The sequence below is a fragment of the Lissotriton vulgaris genome, chromosome 5 (genome assembly GCF_964263255.1).
Source record: "Lissotriton vulgaris chromosome 5, aLisVul1.2, whole genome shotgun sequence".
In the NCBI taxonomy this organism is placed as follows: domain Eukaryota; kingdom Metazoa; phylum Chordata; class Amphibia; order Caudata; family Salamandridae; genus Lissotriton; species Lissotriton vulgaris.
The window spans coordinates 1,049,191,427-1,049,204,060 of record NC_141693.1 but is presented as its reverse complement, the minus strand read 5'-3'; the positions used below and the strand labels follow the sequence as shown (position 1 = coordinate 1,049,204,060).

The following is a 12,634-nucleotide window of genomic DNA, read 5'->3' as shown; positions in this document are numbered from 1 at the left end:
GTATGTGTGTGTCTCTGTGTGGATAACTTTTTTTGTAGGTGGCTCTATTTGTGGGTGGCTCTGTGTGAGGGTGGCCCTGTGTAGGTGGCTCTATGTGAATGACTCTGTGTGTGTGGCTCTGTGTGTGTGTAAATGCAATAGGTCATGCATTTGCGAGCGATTAAGCTATTGGCATTGTAAATGACAATGCCATTTATTTAACGATTAAGCTATGGGCAATGTAAATGACAATGCCATTTATTTATGATTAAAAAAAAATAAAAAATAAAAATGTCATGAGCAATGCCAATAGCTTTACCTTTAATAATGCCGAGACCATTGCATTGTAAATGCTTGTTACTCTTGCTCTGAAGATGGCTTCTCCTCCACAGTTTAAAGGTGCTAGCTAGCCCCACGCACCGGAATGTTTGCGTTTAGTTGCGCCCCTGACTAACCCTAAGGGTCCCCGCAGCTCAACAGTGGACATCGTGTACACTCGAACCAGCAGGATAGGTGCGACGTCACGTCACTGCGCATCCACGTTGAACTCTCCCGCTGTCAGACCGTGAAGCTCCAGATGAAGCAGTTTCTTCGAGCATGCGCAGATCGTCACAATCCACGCTTCCTGGACAATGTGCGCATGCGCGGCTGCGCCCATCCAGCCAGCTCCTACTGCCTGAGTGAGGAAGCACCATGGAGTCGTATGATGTGATCGCCAACCAGCCCGTTGTAATTGATAACGTGAGTGCAAGGTGGGGGGTGGGTCGGATAGTTCACACCCTGCTGCGGTCAGCTGTCCAGTGTCATTGGTTTATTCGGTACGCTCATGGCACAGTCCCTTCATTTAGCTGCGACCGTCCCTAGTACCGTGCTTCCATTGAGCGAACTAGCCCTAGCCCTTAACCGACCTGTCAACCGTTATAAATCCCTTACCTCGACTGCTACCATCAACTGTAACCTTTAAGGGAGGCCGACTTGAGGTCCATCGGGTTTGGCTGGATGGCATTTAAGGCTCTCCTGGTCTCCTTGGTTGAAAGCATCATCAGTAGTGGCACTGTGGGCGGGATTTAAGCATTGTAGTTATTGTGTTTCTCCTACCACTTTTCCTCGAGCTAAAGCAGTGTTCGGACCACAGTGCAGCCAAAAGTCCAGAGACTCTATGTAGGATCGACAGTTGACAGTGCCAAAATCGCAGTATTGATTTTATCAGTGACACATGATATCTGTGTTGCAGTTGCCTGGATGTGCCAAACCTCAAGCTAAAATTGTGAATTAACGTTGCATGCTATGAGTGAGATTTCTTTGTCTCGCTATCAGCACGAGGTCATTACTTAATAGTGAACTGCCTAGACGGGAGACTGGCACAGCATCTCCCACACTGAGCAGATACACTGAAGCTTTAAATGAAGCAAGTTTCTCATAGTGCCTATCAGTGGGCCATACAGTTGTGAAGTCTACATTCGCAACCTTGACCTCTCTGCAGAGCAAGCACAGAGCAATAGTTTCATATCTGTCAGTTGTAATTGTTGGTAAGTGTGTCAGTGAGCTCCACAGCTGTCAAAACATAGACAGTGCCAAAAAATGAAAGTGCAATGCAGATATAAGTGGGTGAGTTTTATGCTTGTGGGAATGGATGAAAGTGGCGATAAAAGGAAGTACGTGCAGAATGAGAAAGTGAAGATGGTGCTTTATGACATGAGATTTGCAGCTGAAGGAATTCAGAAAAGTGTAGGGAGAAAAAGGTGTCTTAACAGTGAGATATTGCAGAGGAAAATGGACGGGAAGTCAGAATGGGAGTTTCTGAGACCCTCTAGAGGTGACTTTTTTCCCCTACAGACCATAATAATGTTTAATTCACTATTTACTATTTTCAGATTGAAACATTTTCATTTATAATTATTCACAACAAAGTTATTCATTTACCTGATGCAACTATCAAACCTTGACAAAGACAACAGGTCCGGCTTCTGTAAAGTATATGTTGGTTGTGGTGTGATATATTTGGATGCAATAAAAGAGAACTTGGAGAGGAACCAAAGTACAGCGCAGGTGACATGATGTGAGAAGTACAGGCTTTTATACAGTCTTGATTCCAATGGCCACACATCTATGAGCGGATTCCTATTAGGCTATTCAGGCTTCTTTGACCTCAGCTTTTGTAAACACTGTAGAAAAGGAAAGTGGGTTATTATGCAGTGAGGTTGGTTATGCTTCGCTATGTAATACAATCACACTACCCCAAATAGGTATTTTTGGATTCACACTAATAAATCCGTAGCTCAGTCCTGGTAGTGTGGAACAGAGCAGTCAAGCTTTCCTAGAGGAGTATCTGTTAAACATTTAAGGTACCAACATGGATGATAAGTAATTATCACAACTCCAATGAAATCTGACACTAATTTATAAAAATAAAGCATATTGTTTTCTAAATTTAGACACCAAAACAAACCCTATGGGATCAATATAACCATGATTATTGATTTTTAAAGGAAATATAAATCAGTGCATTTTACTCCTGCAAAACTTTAATGTTGTGGTCAATGGGGAAATGGACTAGTTACAATCAGTCACTTGCAGGTCGAATACTGTAGAATTAACTGAGAGTGAAGGTGAGGCTGGCCCTAGAACCAGGCTTGGACAGTCAGTTGATTTTTACCTGGATCGTCGGGCCTGGGTGCAGATTTGTTCTGGCTGTCACTGGTGCTGAAGTGGAAGCTGCAGGTACTGCTTTTACTGCGTAGACCGTGCTGATGAGGAAGGGGTTGCAAAATCTTGACAATGGGACCACAGAGGCATTGGGTTGAAGATGGTACAGGGTTCCCACGAGGCACAGCGTTGAATAAAGGCAGTTGCAGCCAGACTGGCCATCAATAAGGCTTGACAGCGGAAAGCTCACCCTTCGTCACTTGGACATCCTGGAGTCTGGGGGAAAACGGTAGACACCTGAAGCTTGCTGGAGGTCAGGACTAAGTTTTCCACCATGCACTAGACCATTTACTTTTGGGTGATTCCCTTGGCAAGCCTGATGGCCAGTGATTCTGTTGATCTGGGTGCGGTTCTTGGCTGCAGGAGACTAGTACCTCTAGTCCAAGCGAGATCTGGAGTTACCTTTGACTTGCAAAGGGGTTCCTCTTTAATTTGTAACCATTCTCTTGTACAGGACGAGTTGCAGTTGTGCAGTTGCAGGGTAGTTACCACAGGTGCAGTCCTTTTATTTGTGCAGGCCCTGAAGTCGCAGACTCGGGTCTCTTCTTTGTCTTCTGGTTACCACTCGATCAGATCTGAAGTTCTGGTGCCAGGGGAGCCTCTTAAATCCTAGATTATGGGGCGTTAGGGGTGTGGGATCTAGTAGCCAATGGTCTACTAGCCCCAGCAGCTAATCAGTCCCTGAGGTGACCACTGCGTGGGAAGTGTAGCACCTTTTCTACCCTGAAGCCTCTATTCTACCACTTTTATAAATGACAGAACCCTTTTTTGGCTGTACAGGCCAGGTAGCTCACCATAGCGGTGTGGCTAGCCTTCTGGGTGTGTATGCTTCCTGACTATCTCATTCTCCTGCCTGTCCTGGTTGCAAATGTGCTTGGGGTAGGGGGTAGTCTTTTTCCTCTCGCTGCAGGGGAAGCCTGGTTGCATATCAGAGGAGATGGGAGCTTTGAACCTTATCACCTTGATGCCCCTCTTCTCTAGCCATCTTGTCAGGGAGGGAGGTGACACCTCCCATCCAGGCTAGCTTTTGTTTCAGACTCCTGGGGGTATTCACACCTCCTGGCAGGGATGAGATTTTAGTCTTGGAGGCAGCAAATGCAGGCTGTAAACCAGGGCACAGGAAATGCTGGAGCAACCAGGTGAGCAGTGGGCAACCTCCAAGGCAGCCACCTGGGTGCATGCCACATTAAATTCATGGTTTGATGAGACAATTTTTTTGATACAAACATGACACTTTCCAGTAGGACAGTAATGGAGCTGGCAACCTGGGATGCCCATGTGTCGGCCCATGTTATCCTCTGTTCCCCTTAACACTTGTAGTAACTTCTAATAGAAGAAGGCTACTATAGGAACATATAAGGTTGCACTTATATGTCCACACCTTTAATATAATGCACCCTGCCTTCTGGGCTCAGGAGGTCTACCTTAGGGGTGACTGACATTAAAAATAGTGCTGTTACCTTGCCACTTACGGGGAGAGGAAAGTCGAGGTTAAGCAGTTTGCACTGATCCTGCAGTCTGCAATGACAGGTGTAATCTTATCTTATTAGTTGGGTCACAAATGGTGGCACAATCAGTGTTGCAGGCGCTGTTGTCCTCTTTAATTTCCAAGCCCTGGGTACCACTTGTACCACTTACCAGAGACCTATAAGGGGTTAAAGTCCTTACTAATTGGGATTACCAATTCACATGCATCATATTTTAGGGAGAGCGCACTGGCGCTGGGGCCTGGTTAGCAGGCTCCAGTGTACTTTCAGAATCAAAAACCATCAGCATTGGAGAAAAAGATTTGGGGGATACCATACCAATAGGTCACATTCCTACAGCACCTTATCCTATCCCACTTAAATCACAGGGACACACTGTTGATAACACTGAATTCACAGTATTTTTTTTAAGAATACTGGCTCATAGGATTGCTCTCTCTCTCTCCATGTCAGCAATACACCATGTGTCCACTCGATCTTTTGTTTTGCAAGCCATTATGAGCCGTGCTAGTCTGATTGGTTCAATGGATGCAAATCATACCTGCAAATGTATATCTGCAATAAGGTATTGAATGACAGGAAGTGCAGGAAATAAATGGGATCCAGCTGCACCCTGGATCAAGCAGGTTCTATTGAGCCTAATCCGGGGTAAATATGTGGAATTGGTCCCTGTGTTAGCTGCTGACGCCGGGGCAAATTCAGCAGCACCCACATGTTGTATGCTTTACATTAGTTGCAGGAATCTTCAAGAGTTCTGAGCGAGTCTTATTTTCACTTACATCTGGGCCCAAAAATTATGCTTCATTTAAAGGGCCTTCAGCCCTCCTTTTCTGAAGTCTCATCTTAGCTGAGAGCTATTTAGAGCCTAGACTAGCACCTAGAAGACAAGGTAATAGAGGGAAGCAAAAAACTCAACTTGTTATCACTTCACGAGTGCTTAACCCCTTCAACGCTGATGACGAGCTGGGCTCGTCATGGCGCAGCCTCCTCGCACGCTGATGACGAGCCCAGCTCGTCACATAAAGTGCGTTTTTTAAAAACCCAGCGTGCGAGCGGAATTCCGCTAGCGCGCATGCAGTTAAGAGAAATTATCATTTGGAGCCAAGTTTTGTACTTTTTCAACTCCTGTATGCATGCACTCCTAGAATGTCAGATGTATCATCCGGTATACATTATTGCATTAATAGCAGTTGAAATAGCACATACTACGTTTAAAACAAAATATTTTGTAGCACTCCTCATCCCATTGTAGGATGCTATACCCTATGTTTGAAGTGCATTAAAAAAGAGTCTGGTAACTGTGTTGCTGTGTGCAAAGAAGGGCTGAGTGAGTGAGTGTAGGGGTGGTGTAAAAGGCATGGCTAAAAAAGCAAAGTATTCTGTAACTATTTTCAGTCTTTCACCATCAGGTAGCCACATATAAATAAGGCACAGCTAAAATTTAAAATAGATGCAACTTAAGTTAATCAGTGGGAAATGCACTATCGTACACCATGAAACCTCTATTAGATAATGCACTGCAGTGGTCTGAGTCTGTAACGAGAGCCACAGAAGTGAATCCTGGTTGGTGCAGTGGTGAATAGTGACTTGGATATGTTTAGTGCTATGAGGTCCTAGTCTGTGAGAGATTGCACTCTAAATATGTAAGTCGTTATTTTAAACTTGCATTACACAGTATAAGATAGGGCGCTACAAAATGCCTAAAAAAGGTTTGAGATTAAAAAAGTGCTTTCAAAATATAGATTTTGGTAATACCCAGACTGTACATAGTGCAATGTTTTAGAACTATCCTTTAAAAGAACAGCTCAGCAGATGGGCCCCTTGCAATACCAGTCAAAAAGAATACATCTGTGTCATCAGGCAGCTTCAAGTAATTGATTGCAAAGAAGTAAAGCCAATATTGGCTTGCTGCCAAGCACCCTTTACATTTGCAGACGAGCCAGTTGTGCACGTTTACATTTCTTTCAGGCAAGCAGGCACATTGGCAAGATGGCTTAATTTGCTGTCTGCCTCTATCTTAGTTTCATAGCACAGGAGACTCCCTGCTTTAAAACTAGATGAGTTATAAGGAGCAAGGGGCCCTAAGTAAGCATGAGAGGGATAATACTCTAAGTGCACAATAATAATGCACAGGAAGAATACAATCAAACACTAGTTTTTTTGTATAAAAATCTAAAATTGAGTTCTTTAGGCGTATGTACCCCTGTGGGGGGCACCACAACAGGTATAGCACAAACAAACAGGCAAAAGAACAAGTGTGTGACATCAGGAATTAAACAGAATCAAAAAGTCACACTTATTGTTAAAGGAAACCCTATTGCACCCAAAGGAACAATTTTAAATATTCATGCAGGTCAGAATGATTTGGTGGACAACGTTTCGATCCCCTAAACATATGGGAACATCATCAGGACTACAATACTATCAATCAAACATAATACATTAGTAAATATACATTGCAACCTGTTAAAATAAGTAGGAAAAAAGGAGGGTCAGGGGAGAGGAAAAGAAGAAGGAATTGGTTCTAATAAAGCAATTGACGCTCTTAATCCAATGAACAGACGTGATTCACTCGAAACAAGGACATGCTTAAAGTTCCATTTAGTGAGTGTAATAGAAGAATTATTTTCGGCGCGCAACCTGGGTGGGATAGCCAACATGTTGGCTGGTCACCAAAACCGTGAGTGCCATGCATAGAGATGAACAACGGTAATAACTGCTGAAATCTCCAAACATAACATGCAATGTAGTATGCCACTTTGGAAAAAGGAGGGACGGGGAGAGGAAAAGAAGAAGGAATTGGTTCCAATAAAGCACTTGACGCTCTTAATCCAATGAACAGACGTGATTCACTCAAAACAAGGACATGCTTAACCCCTTCGATGCTCATGACGAGCTCAGCTCGTCATGAGGCACGGTTGAGCTGTGCTCATGACGAGCTGAGCTTGTCATGAGCAATGGTAAATCAGGGAATGCAGCACCGGGGGAGAATACCTTTAGCATTGATGGTGTTAAACTTCGATTTAGTGGGTGTAATAGAAAAATTATTTTCGGCGCGCAATCTGGGTGGGCTGGTCACCAAAACCGTGAGTCACATGCATAGAGATGAACAACGTAATAACTGCTGAAATCTCCAAACAGAACATGCAATGTAGTATGCCACTATGGATGACATGCTATGCATGCAATCACGCATATGGCCTGAAACTTGAGTGGGTGGTCAATTTACCTAATAAAAGATGAAATGCAGCTACATTCCCAATTCAGGGATCAAGAGGGATGCCGAGGGTAGAATGACCCTCACAGGTGACATCTTCTCAGAAAGGTCAAGAGATTGCCATTCACATTTCAGATTAAGTATTTCAGCTCTTTTAATTAGTTGTACCAGGACAGTTGTCTTTTCACAAAATATAGGGGAATTGTTTTTCCTAAATTAAAAAAAGTATGGGCACATCGTGGCCTTCAGATGCCTCCCACTTCAACCACTTGTCATAGTGTAGCACATATCGGTCCAAGATATTCATACTAGAGTGCAAATCAGAGTGCAGGAATTGTTACAAAAGACATTGAGGGTTACATGGAGAAAGAGTCATATATCATCCATACTGGTAGGCTTATCGCAGCGTGGATAAAAATCAGGATTTAAAATGTATTGTTTGAGAATTTGATGCGGCTACCGTATATGCGCTCTTGTACGGTAATTTGTTTGATAATGTGATTTTAAAGTATACAAACAAGATATATTATGTTTGAACATGTCTGATTAGTTAGTAAAACAACTTTTTAAACATAGTTGTATATAAATAAATATTACAGGAGTATTGACTGTATCTATTAGGGGAATTTCCTGGAGACACTGCACCCTTGAAATGTGACTTACATTTCCATTACAATTTTCCTCCTCTGATGTAGAAGGCGCTTTGCAAGATTTTTTCTTACAAAGCTCACAGGATTTTTATTGTTCTGAATTGGGCTCATCGCCCTTGGTATCCGGACCTTTGTTTTCTCTGTTGTGCTCCTCTTTTACCACTCCCTCAAAGTGAGGTCCTTAGGTTTCATAATAAGAAAAGGTTGTTCTATCCAAATCTCATAGATCTCAGTCTTAGATTTTGGACCTTCAGAGAGTAAGGCTGCCATCTTTCCCAGAAAAAAATATTGGCCATCTGTTCACTTTTTAAGATTCTGCAAAGGCCCGGACATGATTCTGAAGTCGAACTTTATATGAAATAGTATTCATTTTTAACATCTGAAACTGCACTCTGCACTCTGCACTCTGCACTCTGCACTCTGCACTCTGACTCTGACTCTGACTCTGCACTCTGACTCTGCACTCTGACTCTGACTCTGCGCTCTGACTCTGCGCTCTGACTCTGCGCTCTGACTCTGCGCTCTGACTCTGCGCTCTGACTCTGCGCTCTGACTCTGCACTCTGACTCTGCACTCTGACTCTGCACTCTGACTCTGCACTCTGACTCTGCACTCTGACTCTGCACTCTGACTCTGCACTCTGACTCTGCACTCTGACTCTGCACTCTGACTCTGCACTCTGACTCTGCACTCTGACTCTGCACTCTGACTCTGCACTCTCAACTCTGAATCTGCACTCTCAACTCTGAATCTGCACTCTCCACTCTGAATCTGCACTCTCCACTCTGAATCTGCACTCTCCACTCTGAATCTGCACTCTCCACTCTGAATCTGCACTCTCCACTCTGAATCTGCACTCTGCATTCTCAATCTGCACTCTGAATCTGCACTCTGAATCTGCACTCTGAATCTGCACTCTGAATCTGCACTCTGAATCTGCACTCTGAATCTGCACTCTGAATCTGCACTCTGAATCTGCACTCTGAATCGGCACTCTGAATCGGCACTCTGAATCTGCACTCTGAATCTGCACTCTGAATCTGCACTCTGAATCTGCACTCTGAATCGGCACTCTGAATCGGCACTCTGAATCTGCACTCTCAACTCTGAATCTGCACTCTCCACTCTGAATCTGCACTCTCCACTCTGAATCTGCACTCTCCACTCTGAATCTGCACTCTCCACTCTGAATCTGCACTCTCCACTCTGAATCTGCACTCTCCACTCTGAATCTGCACTCTGCATTCTCAATCTGCACTCTGAATCTGCACTCTGAATCTGCACTCTGAATCTGCACTCTGAATCTGCACTCTGAATCTGCACTCTGAATCTGCACTCTGAATCTGCACTCTGAATCTGCACTCTGAATCGGCACTCTGAATCTGCACTCTGAATCTGCACTCTGACTCTGCACTCTGACTCTGCACTCTGACTCTGCACTCTGACTCTGACTCTGCACTCTGACTCTGCACTCTGACTCTGCACTCTGACTCTGCACTCTGACTCTGCACTCTGACTCTGCACTCTGACTCTGCACTCTGAATCTGCACTCTCAACTCTGAATCTGCACTCTCCACTCTGAATCTGCACTCTCCACTCTGAATCTGCACTCTCCACTCTGAATCTGCACTCTGCACTCTGAATCTGCACTCTGCACTCTGAATCTGCACTCTGAATCTGCACTCTGAATCTGCACTCTGAATCTGCACTCTGAATCTGCACTCTGAATCTGCACTCTGAATCTGCACTCTGAATCTGCACTCTGAATCTGCACTCTGAATCTGCACTCTGAATCTGCACTCTGAATCTGCACTCTCAATCTGCACTCTCAATCTGCACTCTCAATCTGCACTCACATTCTCCGGATGATGCCATCATTGATATCATCAAGGATGTCACTTGATATGTCATTAGTGATGTCATTAAGGATGTCATTGACGGAAGGGGGGTGTTGGCGGCATCTTGTCACTAGGTGCAAGATGGCCACCACCTAGTGAGGCTCTGCTGGCTGGACGGATCATCCACCATAATTCAAACCAATTCCTATACACTGTTATGATGTATTTGGTATCTACAGTGCAGTATTGCTCTTGATTATATAAGGACCATGGGCACCAGTGGCCCACATATACGGTCGTCTCCAATCGAGGAGTGAAATGGGTCTATTAAGTACGCCTCTTTACAATAATGGTCATTGATGTGTGAGCATATCTATGTATATCAAAGCATGCTTTTAATATGAATTCCAGCGGTGGGGGCTGAAAGGACGAGCAGGCTGGGAGAGGCGATGTCAGAGGCTTCTGTGAGCTCCCAGTCTGTCGTTTCCAGTGGTGGGGGCTGCAGTGAGGAGCAGGCGGGGAGAGGCGATGTCAGAGGCCTCTGCGAGCCGGCATCTGGGTTCAATTACCACAGGCCCACAAGCTTTGGCAGGGAGCCAGCATGCGCGCACACACTGCTGAAAAAACAAGGAATGGATTCTTGCATCAGGCCAAACTCACTGCAGAATGGTGAACGCGCCCCGACCATCTGGATTCCATTACCGCGGCACCCTGACAGCTCTCAATTGAAATTTATTGACTCCCTTGCGCATAACCGCACAGAAAATGCAGGAAGTGCTGAACATAAAATATATATGGCCTATTGCGTCAAGGCTACTACAAACACGGCACTGCGAGGACCAATTACCATGCAGATGGCAAAAATAACTACTGAAAGTCTCGCGCACTGAGAAATTTTGGCTTCACTATTCTGAGCCCCTTAACAATACGGCTCGGAGCTCCGCCCCACTGCTGACGCAGTGGTGACGTAGCCGAGCCCTAAAAAAAAGTGCTCCGACAAATGAAAGATTGTAAAGCGAGAAAAAAGTAAGGTGAGGAGAGATGGAGATTAAGAGGCTAGGACCTGGACAAGGAGGATGAGGGAGAGTAAGATTTAAGACTAGGCAAAGTCGTAACTGGGAAGGAAAGGAGTAGCCAGGCAGAACTTAGAAGAAAGTAGAAAGTTTCAGAAAGAAAGGTGATACCTCATATTTTCATAACTAATCCACTTTTTAGTCCCTCTGTATCTCCTAACTAACTCGCTCTTGAGAAACATTTAGATACGATGAGCCATATCTGCATAGTATGTTCTTTGGATGCTTAAAGTGATCTGAACCTGAGAAAAAGTGTAAATGTAATTTGCACTTGTATAGCACCTATCACCCAGGGGTCTCTAAGCGCTGTATGATACCGCTGTGGAACCCTTCCTGGCCTGTTCCTGTGAGGTGTCCACTCCTGGGCACCCCCAGGTGAAGCCAGGCATCCTAGCGTTGTTAGGGCCAGTGTGGAGATTAAGCAAGCTATTGCCCAGAGTTGCAGAGTGGAACCCATGATTAGAGTAGGCACCGAGGCGAGAATTATCGGGTCCGAAGACATTGAGCCCAAGACCCTGCCGCGACGGGGATTGAACCCTGGTCCCGGTCCAGACCTCTGCCTCAGGGTCTGCCGCTCTAATCAGTGAGCCACACTTCTCCACAGAAGTGGTGTGACATTGAATAACTTATATTGTTTAAGAAAGCCGGTTGCCCCTTGGGGTCATGCAGTTCATGCCCATTTAAAGGCTAAGGTCTGTTTCCATACCGCATGATCTGACTGCCCTAGACTGACATATGTTTGTTCTGTTTGCTGAAAAAATGTGTCTGTAAACGGGCCCTTCTGATCTGTTGGTGTGTGTTTTTGGATGGCCCAAAGGTGGATCCTCCAGGATGTCAAGATTGGAAATGGAATGATGAAGTGATGATTGCTTATTTGTTATCTCATTTGTCCGAATACATATTCCTTGTTCCAGTCCAGTCTTGCTTAGATGTGGAATTCTGGCTTCTTTGGTTGAAATGGGAGGTTCCTAAGGGGGTGTGGTCGATAGGGCTTCAGTCTGTGGTACCACCAAAAAGGGGCAGATGGTAGAACCTCCCTGGGTGCCTAACTCTCCTCACGTGCGCATTAGTTACGAACTGGGACGAGAACGATGGAATTGGAATAAAGAGGTTACCAGTAAGTAATCCACATGTTATGCAGCAGTTCTAACAACTGTTCCTTCTATTTTTCTACAGGGTTCTGGTGTAATTAAAGCTGGTTTTGCAGGAGATCAGATACCCAAGTATTGCTTTCCAAATTAGTAAGTATATGCCTTTTTTTGTAGTCATGTTTCACATTACGCGTAATTAACTAATTGCCTAGGAAGCAGCTTCAGAGCATTTAAAATACACACATTTGTGATATTACTCTTAGGCAGAAATTTGTATGAAAAGCGAAAATGCCGTATGTCCTTGAAATAAACTTAGTAATTGATTTCTCTGTAAACTGAAAAGGAGGCGGACATAAGGAAGGGCACAAAACATGTGGAGCCTTGTTTGTCAGTGGAATTGATGTTCCCGCAGTGTGTTGCGATGTTGATGATATGCCATGCATATAGTGCAAACATATGCCCTATTAGGGCGGCCTGCTACTGAGTAGGTCCAGGCCCAAAGATCAACAAAAGAGCCATTTCTTCAGCCTCGTCCAAAATTTCAAGATGTTCGACTCCGCTTGTAATGTGAATGGCAAAGACTTATAAAACTT

General features: G+C 44.6%; 1 protein-coding gene across 1 annotated transcript in view; it reads left to right on the top strand.

The window, feature by feature from the left end:
- The first annotated feature begins 460 nt into the window (after positions 1 to 460).
- Positions 461 to 12,634, top strand: part of ACTR1A (actin related protein 1A) — a 187,997-nt gene continuing 175,823 nt past the window's right edge. Inside the window, exons 1-2 of the mRNA XM_086922690.1 lie at positions 461 to 720; positions 12,127 to 12,191. Coding sequence (XP_086778816.1) covers positions 673 to 720; positions 12,127 to 12,191 — 113 coding nt within the window. The 5' untranslated portion in view covers positions 461 to 672. The remainder of the gene's footprint in view (positions 721 to 12,126; positions 12,192 to 12,634) is intronic.